General features: G+C 49.2%; 1 protein-coding gene across 1 annotated transcript in view; it reads right to left on the minus strand.

The window, feature by feature from the left end:
• The window catches only part of RUFY1 (RUN and FYVE domain containing 1), a 47,484-nt gene that overhangs the window by 2,591 nt on the left and 26,754 nt on the right, over positions 1–18,139 (minus strand). The window contains exons 9-16 of the mRNA XM_037136389.2: positions 16,275–16,376; positions 14,543–14,659; positions 13,583–13,750; positions 6,590–6,687; positions 4,729–4,848; positions 3,816–3,945; positions 1,822–1,916; positions 298–346 (exon numbers count right to left, since the gene is read on the minus strand). Coding sequence (XP_036992284.2) covers positions 298–346; positions 1,822–1,916; positions 3,816–3,945; positions 4,729–4,848; positions 6,590–6,687; positions 13,583–13,750; positions 14,543–14,659; positions 16,275–16,376 — 879 coding nt within the window. The remainder of the gene's footprint in view (positions 1–297; positions 347–1,821; positions 1,917–3,815; positions 3,946–4,728; positions 4,849–6,589; positions 6,688–13,582; positions 13,751–14,542; positions 14,660–16,274; positions 16,377–18,139) is intronic.

Genomic DNA, 18,139 nt, shown 5'->3' on the forward strand with positions numbered 1-18,139 from the left:
CAGGCAAAGATCAAAAAATCCCTGGACACCTCTTGGCTATCTTTACCTTCCTTCATCAGGGCACCTGTGAGGTGTAGGCTGACTGTCACGCACAGCTGGTGGCAGAGGGACAGAAACTGCTGGCCTCGGTCCCAGCCAGGGCCTGCGGCCACTCAGCACAACTGCCTCAGTGGAGCAGCCTGGCTCCGAGCAGCATCTGCTCTTTATAAACTGAGTGACAACCGCCTGGCCACACACTTCTCACCGGCTGTTGGGGGAAAGCCCAGGAGCAAGCCGGGTGAGCTCTCATGCTAGTACCTTCAGTGCCTTATTCACTTCTTTGATGTCTTCCATCTTCAGCTTAGACCTGAAAAAAAGGAGAGATGACTCACAGAAGCGAGAGGCTCCGAAATGAAGAAAGCAAACTCAGGGTCTGGCTTTGCGAGGGTGACAACTCAGGAATATAGTAACATGGGTTGTTCAAAAATACTTTCCACCTTCCTTTTTTTTGTTTATTTTTTCTTTCTACCTTCCCACCTCACTCCTGGCTCACACATGTCGAGGTCTGAGGCTGAGTCTGTGGCCCCAAAACAGACCACTGAGCTGCAAGGGTTGAAAATGAGTTTGAAATAATTGCAGTCATTTAAAAATGGAAAAGTATCCCACAGAAGCCCACGTTTCTGGCTTCTCCGGGCAAATATTTTCCCACTCATGTCTGGCATGTGTGTGGGGGAGCCCCCTCAGGTTGGACGGGGCAAGTACTGGCCAGAAGAGAGCAGTGCAGGGCACTCCATGGAGAGGCGGCGGCAGGCAGGCCTCTGGGTGGAAGGGGTGATCAGCTGCCCTGAGCTGGTCTAGAAAAACGGGACGAGGAAGGCAGAATCTGCACCCCACATTCCCACCAGAGCCATAACATTTCCTTCCTCATTTTTCTTTATACTATTGTGGGCCAGCCCAGAGCACTGCCTCCTATAGACTTGGCAACTTTGTAGACTAAGAAAACCCTAGGGTGGTGCACGTCTGTGTCCTGCTTCAGTGTGTTTACAGTTCATTCTCATGTTGGTCCCACCTCTGGAGCTGTGTGGTCACAGCATATTCGGCACTGGGGCTGAGCCTTGGGGGCACTGGTCACAAGAGGCCCCATCTCTTTGGTGACTGTGCCTGTGTGAGGACGCAGGTGGGAACAGTGAGTCAACCTGGGAATGCTGGAGGGGGAGGGACTGGGCGTCGGTCTACCCCACTGGGCACCAGACCCACCAGTGTGGTAAGTGACAGGATGGCAGAGGTGGGAGGCAGAGACAGATTCCTGATGGCCTTTTTTGCTTAAGCCAGTTTGAGTTGGATTTGTTACTTGCAACTGAGTCCCAATTCATAAGGGGACAAAGCTGTCCCCTTGGGTTTGAAAATGTAAATGATCGCACAAGTGGACAAGCCCTACAGGAAGGGACACCAGGGACAAGGGTCAAGTCCAAGGGGAGACAGAATCCCCAGGCTGTGCTCTCCGGCGGCTCCGCCCAGTGGGAACAGAGGGGCTCCGGTGGATGTGAGGGTTCCCCCTGGGGAAAGCAGTGCAGCGTGGCCGGCTGGGATTCTCCACTCCCAGGGCTCCCTGGGGTCTGACTGCGGCTGCCTGAGCAGCCCTCTCAGCACCCCTCAGGCTCCCTGGAGACACAGATGCTGAGTTAGTAAACATGAGGGTTCTGTGCCCCCCTGCCCCCCGCCTGACTTCCAGGGCCCTCCCTGACCGTCTCTGCCTCTTCTGACAACAGGACACAGATTTGGGACTCAGCCCTGTGGTGGGCAGGCCAGTGACTCTTCATGGGGGGAGGGGAGGGCTCTTACTGGCTCAGGTGCAGCCCCATTTCCTGGAGGGCTTGTTCTTGCTCTTCGCAAACCTTCCGGAGCTCCGCCTTCTCGTCCTGGAGCTCCCGCAGCTCCTGAAAGGAACGAAGCAGATGCCTGGTGCAGAGTTCAAACCCTGTTAGTGAGGGTTAGTCATCACAGCAACAAGCAGATCAGAATGGTCTTCAAGAGGAAAAGGCGCTTTTGTTGTGATAACCTCACTCAAATCGGGGTGATTTCATGGCTTACCCTTCATTGGCCTACTCTCCAGAACTGGCAAATGGAAGGTGAGGAGCCAGCTCCTCGCCTGTAGCAGGGACAGTGACATGGGGCAGGAAGCAGCTCCGTTCTTAAGGCACATTCAAAACAGTCACCCTCACAGGGCAAATAAGGCTTTGCCTACCGAAGTTTCTATTAAAAGACTTTAAAAAAAATTTATGACTACCTTGGAAGATACATGGATAAACTTTGCACAAAATTATAGGAAGCCTGTAGTAGTGAACGCTCATTTGAATAAACTCTTTTTGGAAAGGGTTAGTCCAATTTCCCGATAATAAATAAGGCTGACGGAGGCCAAGCTCTAGAGTCTCATCATGGCTGGAGCACAGCCAGACCTCTGGGGGCCCCGAAACTCCATGTAGGAGCTGTGCGTGTGGGGGTGTGGCTTGTGCAGGGACAGCCTGGATGAAATGTGTCATTTGGGGCCAGTGCACCTGGAAGACACAAACTGATGAGGGCCAAAGATCCAGAAAAGTAACTCAGGGCCAGGGCTGCCCACGGGCCACCGTGGGGCTTATGTCTGAGCCTGGGCGTGACCCCCCAGCCCTCCCTGGGCCTTCGGCCCCAGAGCCTGGGGACACGGGCTTGCTGGCAATGCTGGAAACAGCACATCGTTTTGTTTCTCTGTGTGTGTACGTGGTGGTGGGGGGGGTATGCGCAATTTAAAACTTTAAAAGTATTTTGAAGTGGAGTGAAAGAGGTATGTTCCATGACACAGAACTTTGTAGAAGTTCTATTCTGTCCTCTGTTGTCTCTCTTTCCTACTCTGAGTGGCTCTTGAAGAACCTCTCCCCTCCCTAGTGATCCCCACCCCTGACTTGATGGGCTTTGTCACAAGTGGGTCTAAGCCAGCCAGGGGTGTTGAACTCATTTTCACCGGGGGCCACATCAGCCTCGCAGTTGCCTTCAAAGGGCTGAATGTAATTTTAGGGTTAGGACTGTATAAATGTAACTACCATATTTTGTAGGACTATAAGATGTACCTAGGTTTTAGAGGAGAAAAATTAAAAATTTTTTGAAGCAAAAAATGTGGTAAAATATTTAATAACCTATGACCCCACTCCACCGCTGCCCCCCACAGTGAACCAGGTAAGCTACATTCGGCCTATAAGACACACCCCCATTTTCCTCCCAAATTTGCGGGAGGTAGGGGAAGGAAAAAAATGCATCTTATAGTCCAAAAAGAACAGTACTCCTTAACGGTGAGGCAAGAGCTTGGCACTGCCACTGGGTAGAAACAAGGTGCCGGGCTGGATAAAACAAGGTGGAGGGGTGGGTCAGCCTGCAGGCCTTGTGTTTGCCACCTGTGCTCTAGACACTTTGAACAGAAATTCGAAGGGCTTTTCTTGGCTCCAATGGTTCAGCAGTACTCATTACCGTGAAGCTGCTCCAGTCCCAGGACCCTCCTCCAGGAAGGTGGGGCATGGGAAGGCCACCCAAGGCTTGGCAGTGGTGAGCCTGGCACCAGCCGTGGCAGAAGCCCTGGAGGTGTGCCCAGCTCTGGCTGGTTCACTGGCTTTCAATCTGTTTGGTCCTTCCCTCTCAGGGTGGAAGGCCTTCGGTTCGGGGACAGTGCCTCCCAGACCTGGGACCACTGGCACGCAGGGGGCCTGCTCTGCAGTAGTGGGGGCTCGTGCAGGGGTCACGCGGTGCTGGCAGGCGCTTTGGCTGGAGATGCTAACAGCTCCTTTCCTCCCAAGGGCCGTCCACCTTACCTTTTTTAACCCTTCCATTTGTTGCAGCTCTGCTCGGAGGAGGGAGGAGGAGTCCTTCTCACACTGTAATTCTCGCTGAAGAGCTTGTCTTTGCTCCTTTTCTGATTTCAACTCTTTCTCTAGACTTGAGCTGTTTTCCAAAAATGAATGTGAGTTAGTCTCAGTGGGAGATTTTTCATAGAAAATCCACAATCCAACCCCAGACACCACATAGGAAACGGAATTCAACAGGAAAATGAGTTGCCTCATGAGCCTCTACGCCCTTCAACCCAGCACGGAGACAAGCTCCGCCTCCCCCAGGGCCACCCGCACACTCTGAGAGAGACACACTGGGAACAAGCAGGAGGAAGCCGGGGGGCACCCTGGACAGTCCATGGATGGAGGAAAGGGGAGGAGTGCCCAGCAGAACCTGCGACAGAGCCCTGGCAAGTGTGGCTCAGTGGACTGAGTGCCGGGCTACAAACCAAAGGGTCGCTGGTTTGATCCCCAGTCTAGGGCACAGGCCTGGGTTGCAGGCCAGGTCCCCCGTAGGGGCGCACCGGAGGTGACCACACATTGATATTTCTCTCCCTCTCTTTCTCCCTCCCTTCCCCTCTCTCTAGAAGTAAATAAAATCTTAAAAAGGAAAAGAAAAAGAACCCACCACCCAGATGGAGACTGGATTTTGCCTCTTCCATCCAGAGCCAGCTGCCCACAGAGGCCACTGAGGGGTTGGGGGTGGGGAGGAAGCTGTGGAGGGTCAGGAGTGTGCCTCATTTGCACAGCCTCAGGGAGGCGTTTTCTCACTGGCCTTTGAACTTTTCCTCAGCATACCTGCTCCCATCCCAATTCCAGGCTTGCAGGGGTAAACCCAGAGTGGGATACTGTCCACCTGAGCAGGAGCACCTGCCCTCGCTACCCGCTGGGCACCCACCACTGGCTGAGCAGCTGGGAAAGCCGCTCCTGCAGTGCTTCGGTCCTGCGGCCCAGATCCTGCTGCAGCTGCTGGCCCCGGCCCTCAGCATCCTGCCGCGCCTGCTCAGAGCACTGCAACCTGTGCAAATGAACCACAGCTGCGTGAGGCAAGGGTCAGAGCTCTGATATGATGTGGGAAGTGTTCATACTCTTGCTGGCTTGAGGTTTTCCTTTCATTTTAAATTAATATGCAGTGAAATTGACTTATGCGTCCGTCCAACGGGCACTTGTCAAGACCACGGATCCACCAAGGCCACTAGGACACAGGATGGTTCCAGGCCCTAGGCTTTCTAGCGTGGCCCCCTGAAGCCACATTGCCTCTTCCTACATGACCCCTGGCAAAGCTGAACTGACACCATGGCTCCATCTCTTTGGTACTGTTGTAGCAATGCAATTATACTTCACGCAACCTTCCGAGGCTGACTTTGTTCTCTCTGCCTAACATCTCTGAGGTCAGTGCAAGTTCCTGCACAGCGGCCGCTCATTCCTTCCCTCAGCCGACTAGTGTCTCAGTGCAAAGGGTGTTGGTTTGGTCATCCACTCCCGGAAGACAGCTGTCTGGGTGGCTCCTGGTGTTTGGCAATTAGGAACAGAGCTGCTATACATTTGCGTATAAGCTTTGTATGAACATAAGTTTATATTCCTCTTGGGCAAGTAGCCAGGAGTGGGACTTGAGTGTTGTGTGGTAAGAGAATGTTCAGTTTTATTGTATGAAACTGTTTTCCAAGTTGGCTGTACGACTGTGCCTTCCCACTGGTCATGTAGGAGAGTTCCAGCCGCTCCACCACCTTGCCAGACACGGGGTGTGGTCATCAGTATCTGGCTGTTCTAACAGGCGTGTAAGGGCACCCCCGCGTGATTTAACACGCACTTCCCTAAGTGCGCCTTTGCCGTCTATATGCGCACTTTGCTGAAGTTCTGTTCATCTTTTGTCCTTTTAAAAATAGGATTGTTTGTTGAGTTTTGAGAGTTTTTAAATATATACTGGACACCGGTGTTCTGTGAGATACAGGGTGGGACAAAAGTAGGCTTACAATTGTGAGTACATGAAACACAGAGTTTATTCTTGTATTTTATCTACTATTGTGTTATTTTCCACATGAACAACTGTGAACCTACTTTTGCCCCACCTTGTATGCGATGTACAAATTTTCTCTCAATCTATAACTTGTCTCTTTATTCTCTTAACCGCATCTTTCACAGAACAAAAATTTTTAACTTTGATAGAGTACAGTTTACCAAGTTTCTCCTTCATGGACCATGCTTTTATGTCACGTCGAAGATCTCTTTGTCCAACCCATGGTCACAAGGACTTTCTATATATTCTTTGAAAAGTTTTACAGTATCAAGTTCCATATTTAAGTGTATGATCCATTTTGAGTTAATTTTTACATAAAGGTGTGAAGTACAGGCTGAGGTTATTTTTTGCTTATGAACGTCTGTTTCAATATCATTTATCAAAAAGGTGGAGAGCCAGGACATGCCACCGCTGAACTGCCTTTGCACTTTTGGGAAAACTCAGTTGTGCATGTTTGTGTGGGTCTTTTTTCACACTCCATTCTCATCCACTACTGACCTGATGTTTAAACGTGATGGCGACAAGGAGCACCCCGGAAAGTCCTGGCCCCCTCCCTGAGAGGACGATATGCTTCGATAGCCAAAAGGCTGACCGAGTGAATACATTGCTCCCCCCTTGCTAGGCAGGACTACGGATGTGAAGGGCAGCCACCCAACCCATCTCTGCTTCTGAGAGAGTAAGTCCCCAGGCCCAGAGGGGTCCCAGCACTTTCTAGGGAATATCTGCCAGGGCAAGTGATTACCTTTCTTCCATCTGTTTCATGCTGGACATAACTTGATTGATATTTTCTTCAAAAGCTGTGATGGCTTCATTCTTCTGCTGTAAACTGCTCTCTGTATCCTGCCAAAGCAAGGCCAGGAGGTCAGACTCTGCCTCTCCCTCACCCCTGGTCCAGCAGGGTCTGACTGTGCACTTGGTGCTTCATAATACTTTCAAGAGCATTTCATTCATAGCTGCTCTTCTCCAGAGCCCTGGAAGGCACACTACGCCATAGCTCTTAGCATTGCCAACAGAAAGAGAGACCAAGAGGGAGAGGCCAAGGCTCTGGTCAGGATACAATGAAGAATCAACCAATGAATGCACAGATAAGTGGAATAACAAATCAAGTTTCTCTCTTAAATCAATCAGTCAATCAATCAATCAATCAATAAAAAGTCCTACAATTAAGGATATATAAAGAAGCCCTCACACCAAAACTAGTAAGAGGGGCAGAGATGTGGAATAGGCTGGTCCCACACATGTGTGGCAAATAAAAATTGAGTGAACTCTCAGCCGTGGAGGTTTCCCATGAGGAGTAAGGGGCCCCAGACCCACATCATGGGTCCCAGCCCAGGGCTCCAGAGCCAGGAAGAGAAGGCCCCACAACTTCTGGCTGTGAGAATCAACAGGGATTGAGGCTGAGTAAGACAGGGGCAGGGGGTGGAGGATGGGGGGGGGTGCTGCTGCAGCCCCAGGCAGTTCCTCTTAAAGGGCCAACACAGACTTATCAGGACTCACTCCATCTGAGCTCCAGCAGTGTGCTAGCAGTGCGAAAAGTGCCAGGGACATGTTTGGAGGAAAGGAATTGTCAGACACCAGGGCAAGAGCTGGAGAAGCAGCTTTCTCCCAGGCAGGAGTGCCAGCAGAGGCCACTATTCCTTTTCTGAGCCCTCCCTCCACAGAGCCAGCTGGCGGGCAACACACCTAAGCCTCCCTCAGTCTGGCTAATGCTGCTCTCCCCACTCTGATGTTTCCCTGAGACCCCACCCCACCAACTTACAGGCCCATCCGAGCTGTACACAGTGGCTCTCCCATACAAAGTGTGCATAGTAGCTTACATTTCCGATGTCGCTCAAGTCTCTCACACAAGCAGCATCTGGCCTCAGTGTGCCCTGCACCTCTTGCTAAGTGGCCCTAAGCCTGGCACTAGCAGCAGGCCTTAGTTCACAGCCTGGCCTCTCCTGGGCAACTCTAAGCCCAGCACAGGTAATAGCCATCTGTATGTTGCTTTGTAGCTCAGGCAGGGTGGACCTGGGTAGAACACAGGTGGTGGCTGGCCTTGGCCTGCACCTACTACAAGGCCCTGGAATCGGTGCACCCAGTGGACAGCTTCAGACACTGAAGCACCATTTAAGGGGCAGACTCTACACGTGACACACTCAAGGGGCAGACTCAGTGGGCACCAGAGCCTCCGTGGGGTCAACCCTGCACAGCTGATCCTCCACTGTGGCCAGTGGTTGCAGTCAGTCCTTACAGCTGATCAGCCTGGGAGTAATCTCTCCCACTGATGTGCCAATGGCAATCAAGGCCCAACTACAAGAGAAGGATGTATTCTGCCCCCATGGGGCTAGGGTGTGGGGCACCTGGAATGCCCAGTTTGGGTGATCAGAGAGGCTGAGCCACTGGGCCCTACAGTACACTGAATATATTAGGCCACTCTACCAAGCCAGGGAGATGCAGCAGCTCTAATATATGGAAACAAACATAGCAAGGCTTCCCAAATGAGGAGATAAAAAGACATGTCCCAAATGAAGGAACAGAACAAAACTCTAGAAAAAGAACTAAACCGAAAGGAGACAAGCAATTTACTAGATGTGGAGTTCAAACTACTGGTTATAAGGATGCTCAAGGAACTTAGTGAGAATGTTAACAACATAAAACAGGACCAGTAAGAAATGAAGGAGACACTAACTGAAATGAAGAACAATTTACAGGGAATCAACAGTAAAGTGGATGAAGCAGAGAATTAAATCAGAGATTTGTAAGATAAAGAAGCAGAAAACAACAAATCAGAATGAGGAAAAAAATAATCCAAAAATATGAGGACAGTGTAAAAAGCCTCTGGGACAACTTCAAGCATAACAACATTTGCACCACAGGGGTGCCAGCAGGAGAAGAGAGAGCAAGAAATTCAAAACCTACTTGAACAATTAATAACAGAAAACTTCCCTAACTTGTCAAAGGAAATAGACATACAAGTCCAGGAAGCACAGAAGGTCCCAAACAAGAAGAACCAAAGAGGTCCACTCTAAGACACATCATAATTAAAAAGCAAAAGGTTAAAGACAAAGAATCTTAAAAGCTGCAAGAGAAAAGCAGTTAGTTACCTACAGGGGATTTCCAGTAAGACTGTCAGCTGATTTCTCAACAGAAACTTTGCAGGCTAGAAGGGATTGGCATGAAACAAAGTGATGAAAAGCAGAGACCTAGAACCAAGATTACTGTGTGCAGCAAAGCTATCATTTAGAATCGAAGGGCAGATAAAGAGCTTCCCAGACAAGAAAAAGCTACAGGAGTTCATCACTACCAAACCAGTATTATATGAAATGTTAAAGGGACTTATTTAAGAAGAAAAAAGAGATAAAAATATGAATAATATGTGGCAATAAAGACATATCAATAATTAAATCTAAAAAACAAAATAGATGAACAGGCAGAACAGAAAAAAATTCATGTACTCAAAATGGTACATGATTTAGAATGACAAATATAAACATTTAGAATGTTAGCATAGCGGAAAGAGGACAGAAGTAAAGGAGGGGATAAAAGGAAATAAGAACACCAGAGAGGTGTCTAATTGCAGCGTGTCCCGAACTGAGCCCTGTGCATCTGCACCCAGAGGGGGGTAGGGTGGCGAGTGAAGATGACCACCAGAGGACATGGGGTGGTGTTGCTGTGGGAAATCTAGCACCTGCAGTGCCACCTCAGCAGTCAGGGGTCTGCCATGTGAAGCAGGTGTTTCTAGCCAGAAAGCTGTGACCCTTGTTAGTCATGGCAAACAGGTAGTAAAACTGTCACTGGCTCAAACTTGGAACATGGATCCCTGCCAGCCGTGCCACAGCTCCTGGGGAAGGGGCTGGAAAGAGCCAGGGTACGAGCAGGCATCGGCGAGCAGGCGCGGCAGGGCCTGAAACGGCACTGTGAAAAGGGGTTCGTCCAGAGGTGGTGGGAGCAGAGGGGCCAAAGGCAGAGAGGGGCCTCGTGGGCTAGAAAAGCCAGATGCTTCTGACCGATGTGAGTGAGAGGAGACTGAAGACTGTGTATTGGAGGTCTTGAGACTCCCTGTGGGAAGGGTGAGGTTAGGGGCCTCCCTCAGCAGTTGGTCAGCTGCTTCAGATGACTTGGCCATTAACATGAGAGCAGGAGACACCAAAAGAGCAAAGAAATGAAGCAGGCACAGGAATGGTGTCAATGAATAAATCAACAAGCTGGTCACTGACACCCAGACTGAGGGGAGATGACAGAGCAGAGGCTGTGGCTGCGGACGCCTCCTTGTCAAAGCGCCCAGGAGTCAGGCCTGAAGAGCAGCCGCAGCTGATCCCCAACACAACGTCCAGGGCAGCACGCTGAGCCCACAGGCTGGCCAGGAAAGCTGGCAGCTGCCTGGTGGGGACACCCACATCCACCAATACCTGTCCTCCCTGTCATGTACCTTGTAGCTGAGGCTCAGCAGCCCCAGGTGTCCCTGCGGCCAAGTGGCCTTGCCAAGCAGCCCTTTTCTAGGTCTTCACATAGAAGGACGTCTGCCGCTTGTGTCTCAGGCTTGAGAAGAAACCCAGTGCTGGACTTTGCCTTTCCCCCTACCTTGCACTGGCAAGAACAGTGACCTCTATAGTGGCCTCGAGAGCTGGAGCTGCCACCAGCCTGGGCCCGAGTGACTGCTGAGCAAAGCTGCTGGTCTGAGGGGTTCTCCTCGGAAATAACCGTATGTGACAGACATCCAAAATTCCACGTTTTTCCACATTTCTGCTGTAGGGCCTGTTAAGTCACTGCAGCGGTTTATGCCCTCCTAACACACAGGCTGCACTAGAGCTCCACGCTCCCCCAAACCAGGTGGAAACAGCCCTGGCTGGGCGGCTCAGGAGATTGGAGCATCATCCCATACACCAAAAGGTTGCAGGTTCGATCCCTGGTCAGGGCACATCCTTCTCTCTCTCTAAAATCAATGGAAGAAAAATATATCCTTGGGTGAGGACTAAGAGAAAAAAGAAAAAGTTAAAACGTAGACAACTTGTTGGTAGGGTGAAATTCTTTTTCCCCTTTTCATTTTTCACTGTTGCTATTCTAATGATGATGCTGTGATAGTTTTTAAAAAGACAGGATAAAATCACAGTGTCTCTGTACTGTCTGCTCTCACACTGTCTTTCATAAGTGAGCCTGAAACTGCACCCACGAGAGAGCATGTGGGGCTGCTTAGGCAATAAAACAGGAAACAGAAGGTGACAAGGAAAGTGCGGAGAGGACCACAGAACGGAATCCTTCCCGAGAGCTTCTGGGCAAGGGGGCGTGAAGACTTCACAGACTCTGGGACTTCTAGCCAAGATGGAGGCGTAGGTGAAAACACTATACCTCCTCACACAACCACATTTAAGGACAACAAGGATTTAGAACCAAAACACAACCAAACAGAATAGTAAACTGTACTGAAGTCCGACAACAATGAACCATTCATCCAGATCGGTAAGAGGGGTGGAGTCGGCAGCTGGCAGACCGGGGTCACGGCAGGAAAAAACGGTGGCTAGTGAACCCGGGCTCGGGGAGGTAACCAGCAAACCCAGTGAGGCGCACAAGGCGGTAGGCTGACTGTAGACGCACATTCGTGCACAGATAAACCAAGCAAAAAATGGGCAGTGAGACAGACCATGAAACCCAGGGCTCCAGTGATGAGAAATAAAGCCTAAAAGCCCCAACTGAAAAAACTTACGGTGGTTGAGGTGCTGGGAGAAACTCCCAGCCTCACAGGAGAGTTCACTGGAGAGACCCACAGGGTCCTAGAACATATACAAGCCCACTCACCCAGGAACCAGCACCAGAAGGGCCCAATTTACTTGTGAAAAGTGGCAGAGGGGACCGAAATCCCAGAGAGAGCAGAATAAGCGCCATTGCTCCCTCTCTGACCCTGGCCACACATACAGTGTCACAACCCAGTGACTGGGTTGCCCGGCCCTGGTGAACACCTAAGGCTCCGCCCCTCATATGTAACAGGTGCGAACAGCCCAAAACATTATGGCTCAAGCAGAAGAACAGCTCAAAGCCCCAGAGCCAATACTTCTAAGTGACCAAGAGATAGCCAGCCTATCAGATGCACAGTTCAAAACACTGGTGATCAGGATGCTCACAGAACTGGTTGATTTTGGTCGCAAATTAGATGAAAAAATGAAGGCTACACTATGTGAAATGAAGCAAAATACACAGGGAACCAATAGTGATGGGAAGAACTTTGGGACTCATATCAAAGGAGTGGACCAGAAAGAAGAAAGAAACAACCAAACAGAAAAGAATGAAGAAACAAGAATTCAAAAAAATGAGCAGAGGCTTAGGAACCTCCAGGACATCTTTAAATGTTCCAACATCCGAATTATAGGGGCACCAGAAGGGGAAGAGGAACAGCAACAAGTGGAAAACTTATCTGAACAAATAGTAAAGGAGAACTTCTCTAATCTGGCAAAGGAAATAGACTTCTAGGAAGTTCAGAAAGCTCAGAGAGTCCCAAAGAAGGTGGACCCAAGGAGGAACACATGAAGGCACGTCACAATTACACTACCCAGGATTAAAATGAAGGAGAGAATTCTAGAAGCAGCAAGAGATAAAGGGATAGTCACCTACAAAGGAGTTCCCATCAGTCTGTCAGATGATTTCTCAAAAGAGATCTTACAGGCAAGAAGGGGCTGGAAAGAAGTATTCCAACTCATGAAATGCAAGGACCTACACCCAAGATTGTTCTATCCAGCAAAGCTTTAACTTAGAATGGAAAGGCAGATAAAGTGCTTCTCCGATAAGGTCAAGTTCAAGGAGTTCATCAATTATATGAAATGTTAAAGGGACTTACCTAAGAAAAAGAAGACACAAAATATGAACAGTGAAAGGATAGCAAGCTCACGGTTACTAACAACCACACCTAAAACAAAAGTAAATTAAGCAGACAGCTAGATCAGGAGCAGAACCACAGAAATGGAGATCACATGGAGGGTTAGCAACAGAGGAGTGGGAGGAGGAGAAGGGGGGAGAAGGGACAGAGAATAAGTAGCATAGACGATGGGGAGAAAATAGACAGGGGAGGGCAAGAGTAGTGTGGGAAAAGTAGAAGCTAAAGAACTTGTAACACATGGACATGAACTAAAGGGGGAAATGTGGGGGGGAGGGGTGTGCAGTGTGGAGGGAAATGAAGGGGGGAATGGGTCAACTGTAATAGCATAGTCAGTAAAATATATATTTTTAAAAAATTGGTAAAAAAAAAATTTAGACTCTGCCTGTTAGTCTGGTGTGACGAGTTCTCTCTGGGCTGGCTCCCTTGACTACCCTGAAGTGACAGGGGAGGCGGGCAGCTCGTGATGTGGCCTGGAGACTCACTGAGCTTTGAAAAGACAGCACCGGCTTCTGTCCTTAGCCAGCGTTCCCATCAATTAGCCATGGAAGCAGGAGGAGACAGACAGCAGGGGACAGTGCGGGAGCAGCTGCACAGTTCAGGTGTCAGCTCTGCTGGTCAGTCACTGGGGGCGGGGGCCAAGGGACTCAGCCACTCCCTTCTGTCTTGTCACTGACAATCCCCCCCCCATTTTATCGACTTTTCCCAGGGATCCCTGGGACTCAAACAAGGTAAGTGCAGTAATAGGTAACAGGGCCCAGGACCCGGCTGGCACATCCAGGGAGCTGGCAGACATGGCTGCCGCCTCCCAGTACAGGACAAGGGACGGAGAGGCTGTGTGCAGACAGCAGCAGGAGACCGGGCCATGGTGAGGACCCTGCCAGCTCCCACCTGAACTCTGTGGAACATCTGCAGATTGATGGCTTTGACTTCTTCTAGCTGTTGGCGCAGGGCGACCAGGGTGTCCTGCTTCTCGTGGGTATCCTTTTCCAGCAGCTTCATTGCAATTTCCATTTCGGTTTTCATGCCAATTTGTAACTCCAGTTCTTTCTCTAGTTCCTTAAAAGGACAGTAACAAAGAAAAGACTGATACAGAAATAAATTTAACTGAGGGCTGTATCTTGGACAATACATAAAATATTAACTCAGGGTCAGAATATGTTAGGGAAACTTAGAAAAAGTCTGTTTGGAGCATAACTAGGTTAAGTTTTCCCCCTTTTCTCATCTGACAATGAAAACTGGCTCGGCAAGTCCCCAGAAAGCTGGCAGGTGGCAATATGCCCCTAGAGTTCCACCAACCATGGTACAGTGTTCTTCAAACCCTAAGATCAGAACATAGGGCCTGAAAGATTGTCCCGTGTTTCAGTGCTAAATCAACTTAATGTTGCCATGTTAGAACTTCCGGAATGATTTGCTAGTTTATGGCAACACCGGCGAATTCATTTTGAAGTGGCCCTGTCTGGGGTAACCCGGGACACGCATTCTCTACATCCATGCAAAGCAGCAAAGAAACAAAGTGTAGCAGCTGCAGGAACTATGTTTAATAAAGCATCAGCAGCCACTGACATCTAGATGAGATGGAAACAGACAGACTAGAGGCTCTGACTGAAGGGAATGTATAGTGAAGAATCCCCATGTCTGGTTTCACGGTAATCTCTGAGAAAGTTTACAAAATTAGAAAATGGAAGTAATGATGCAGAGCTGGGTGGTAAATATAGCCTTTTGTTTAAGGGACAATTTTGGACTGTCTGTGGGTGTCAGCAGAGTTTGCACATGCGTGAAAAGTGCTGAAGAGACCACTCACTGGGTCTCTGAGGCGCTTCTCTGAAGACCCTCGGGCTCCCAACTCACCAAACGGACTCGCTTCTCCTCCTTCAGCTGCTTCCACACATCGCTGTACATCTCGTCCAGACCCTGCCGAGTCTGCCTGTAAGTCTCCAGCTCAACTTTTGTGTCCTGTTTTGTTATCTGCACGCAACAAGAATACGGAGAGAAAAGGTTTGTTTATGGGAAGCCAGCCAACTACAAAGTATTTAAAAATATACCATAATTAAAAAAAAATTTTTTTAAAGATTTTATTTCCCTGGCTAATGTAGCTCAGTGGATTGAATGTGGGCTGTGAACCAAAGGGTCGCCAGTTCAATTCCCAGTCAGAGCACATGTCTGCGTTGCAGGACAGATCCCCAGCTGGGGGCACATGAGAGGCAACCACACATTGATGTTTTTTGTCTTTCTTTCCCCCTCTCTAAAAATAAATAAAATCTAATTTTTTAAAAATTTTATTATTTATTTTTAGACAGAGGAGAAGCGGGGAGAAAGAGAGGGAGAGAAACATCAATGTGTGGTTGCCTCTCTAGTGCCCCCTTCTGGCGACCTGACCAGCAACCTAGGCATGTACCCTGACTGGGAATGAAACAGTGACCCTTTGGTTTGCAGGCTAACACTTGGTCCACTGAGCCACACCAGCCAGGGCAAAATATACCATAATTTTTTTTAATGTAGTGTAATTTCTATTTCTTAAGTATAATAGAGAAAAGTTAAAATGTTAAAGCTGCCCTGGCTGGTGTGGCTCAGTGGACTGAGTGCTGACCTGCAAACTGAAAGGTCACTGGTTTGATTCCCAGTCAGGGCACATGACAGGAATGCAGGACCAGTAGCCAGTTGGAGATGTGCGAGAGGCAACCAATCAATGTTTCTGTCCCACATCCGTGTTTTCTCCCTCCTTTTCCCTCTCTCTAAAAATAAATAAAAACAAAATATTTAAAAAAATGTTAAAGCTATTTGAAATACCTGAATTTGAGAACAAACCAATAGATTTTTAACTTAAAAAAAAATCCTCACCCAAGGACAAGTTATTGATTTTACAGAGAGAGGAAGAGAGAGAGAAAAAAAATCGATGTGTGAGAGAGAAATATCGACTGGCTGTCTCTCATATGCACCCAGACCGGGAATCAAACCACAACCCAGGCATGTGCCCAACCGGGAATCAAACCCTCACCCTTTTGGTGGACAGGACAATGCTCCAACTAACTGACCCACCTGGCCCGGGTAAACCAACAGATTTTTTTAAATAAAAATTTAAGTTCAGAAAACAATTTACTTTTCTTTAAAACAGAACAATTGTTCTTAGTGGGCAAGGGCCCAGTCGAACCACCATTCGGTTTTTATTGAGCATGTTTTTAGCACTGGAAGAATTCTGAGATGAGTCAGACATGGTCTCTACCTTCAGATCGTCAGACGAGCAAGCCAGAGATTCTACAAAACGGCAAATTAATATGGGTGGGAGGTACAAAGAGCTGTGGGGACATGGAGGAGGCCGGGGCCCACAGGCAGGTGCAGAGTACGGTGTCCCAGAAGAGCCAGCGTGGGAGCAGGAGTGGAAGAGGGAACAGGAGCGTCTGTGGGCAAAGGCCCGGAGGTGAGGAAGCAGGTGATCGGGAAACCCCTTGTGGCCCGCAGGCCCCAGGGCACCAGGGAGGCGCAGCAGCAGGAGGCTCCCCGAGGGCAGGCTGTGGTCACACCCTGAGCGAGAGCTGCGAGGGACCTGCCTGAGTGCGGAACAGCCCTGAGGCCGAGCTCTCACCTCTACGCTCTTCTCGCTTCTTTCACGGATTAATTCATTTTGTTCTCGTAAGCGCTGCTGCTCTTCTTGAAGTGAACAAATCCGGTCTGTTGCAGCTGAAAGCTGATTAAGAAAGATTTCCATATTTCTTAGTATCAGCATGAATTGTAAACTACAAATTAAAGTCTAACATTTGGCATCTTCATAATCAACAGTTCACTTTCACATACTTGATATTTTATTTTTTTAAAGACTTTATTTATTTATTTTTAGGAAGAGGGGAGGGAGGGAGGGAGAAAGTGAGGTAGAGAAACATCAACGTGCAAGAAAAATAATCAGTTGCCTCTCACTCGTCCCCCACTGGGGACCTGGCCCACAACCCAGGCATGTGCCCTGACTAGGAATCAAACCAGTGACCTTTCAGTTCACAGGCTGGCACTCAATCCACTGAGCCCCACCAGCCAGGGCTGATATTTTATTTTTAATTTTATTTCCTGTTTTGAATAGATATTATATTCACATGGTACAATCAAAGATGTAACTGTACATAATAAAATCTGTCCCACTCCGGCCCCTAGCCCTCTCTGCCCTCCCCCATCTTTCTCCTTTTACAGAAGTGGTGGCACACTACATGATGCAGGCAAAGATTTATGGACGCGGGGCATTAGAAACGACCTGACCGTCGATGGTAGAGACATGGTTTTACTGAACTACAGTGGGAGTATACAACGGAAATATGTAATAATTTGAGAACAGACTTATAATATCAATATGAAAATAAAATAGGTTATATTGTATTTTCTCACTCCTTAATTTTAAAAATTCAACTACGTTAAAAGTGCTTAAGAGAAGATGGGGGCTATAAACACCACATGGTACAAGAGTTATTATTACTTGGCCAAGGGATTATGAGCTTTTTTCTGATTCTTTATTCTTGTTTTTCCAACCAATGAGCAAAAGGCTATTTTATCATGAAAGGAAGAACAAAAGCATTCTGGGGCAGGAATCACAACCTAACCATTAAAGACGGGCTGAGGAAGGCACCTTCCCCTCCCTGAATGAGCTGCCGCGGTTTGGGGAACAGGGGACAGAAGCAGGACACATTCACAGCCCACGGAGGAGAGGCAAGGGGGAGAGGCGAGGGGGAAGGGCAAGCACAGCAGCCGAGCCTCGTCCCCCACCCCAGTCCCCCACCCCAACCTCCGTTGTGCTCCTGGTGCCGCTCATTAAGGGGCCTCAAAGCGCCAAGCCCTCCGTCTTCTCTCAGTCCGGAGAAGCCGAGTCCACGCGGACCCGGATTCCAGAACAGGGTTCTGAATGGCACTGCCACCGCCAGGCAGGAAGGCTACGGCTTTACGGGAGGGACAAGTCACCGCAAGGGAAGGCACAGGCAAAAGCACGAGCTGACCGCCTTTCAGTTTGAAAATACAGAGCGCGCACCAGGGTCAGACGTCTACTTTCTCTGAAGGACACGTCTACCACAAGAGAGTGGTTTCCTCGGAAGAAAAAACAAGCCAGTCGTTTAATCTCACAAGTTGAATTAGACCTTCCTTCGACGCGCCACTGCCTCCTCCAGAGAACACAGTGAACCTGTTCCTCCGACAAGCAGCGCTCCACCCCCAGCACACGCCCACTGTCGTATGGGGCGCCGTTCCGCGAGGCCAATCGAATGCAGTCTTTATTCCAATCAGGATGGCATCAATTAGAGTTTAAGGTGTGCATCATCTTCTACCTCGGAGATGAGATCTCAAGCGCCTGCCACCTGCGCGGAGGCCCCGAGGCCACCCACCCGAGGTGATGGCGAGCTCTTCGCCAGACCGGGTTCCCAGGGGGTCCAGGGCTCCGCCAGGATGTGCAGCGAAGGACCCAGCCCTCGAACCCTCCTC

Source organism: Artibeus jamaicensis, unplaced genomic scaffold (genome assembly GCF_021234435.1).
Source record: "Artibeus jamaicensis isolate MK-2021 breed Jamaican fruit bat unplaced genomic scaffold, CSHL_Jam_final scaffold_286, whole genome shotgun sequence".
In the NCBI taxonomy this organism is placed as follows: domain Eukaryota; kingdom Metazoa; phylum Chordata; class Mammalia; order Chiroptera; family Phyllostomidae; genus Artibeus; species Artibeus jamaicensis.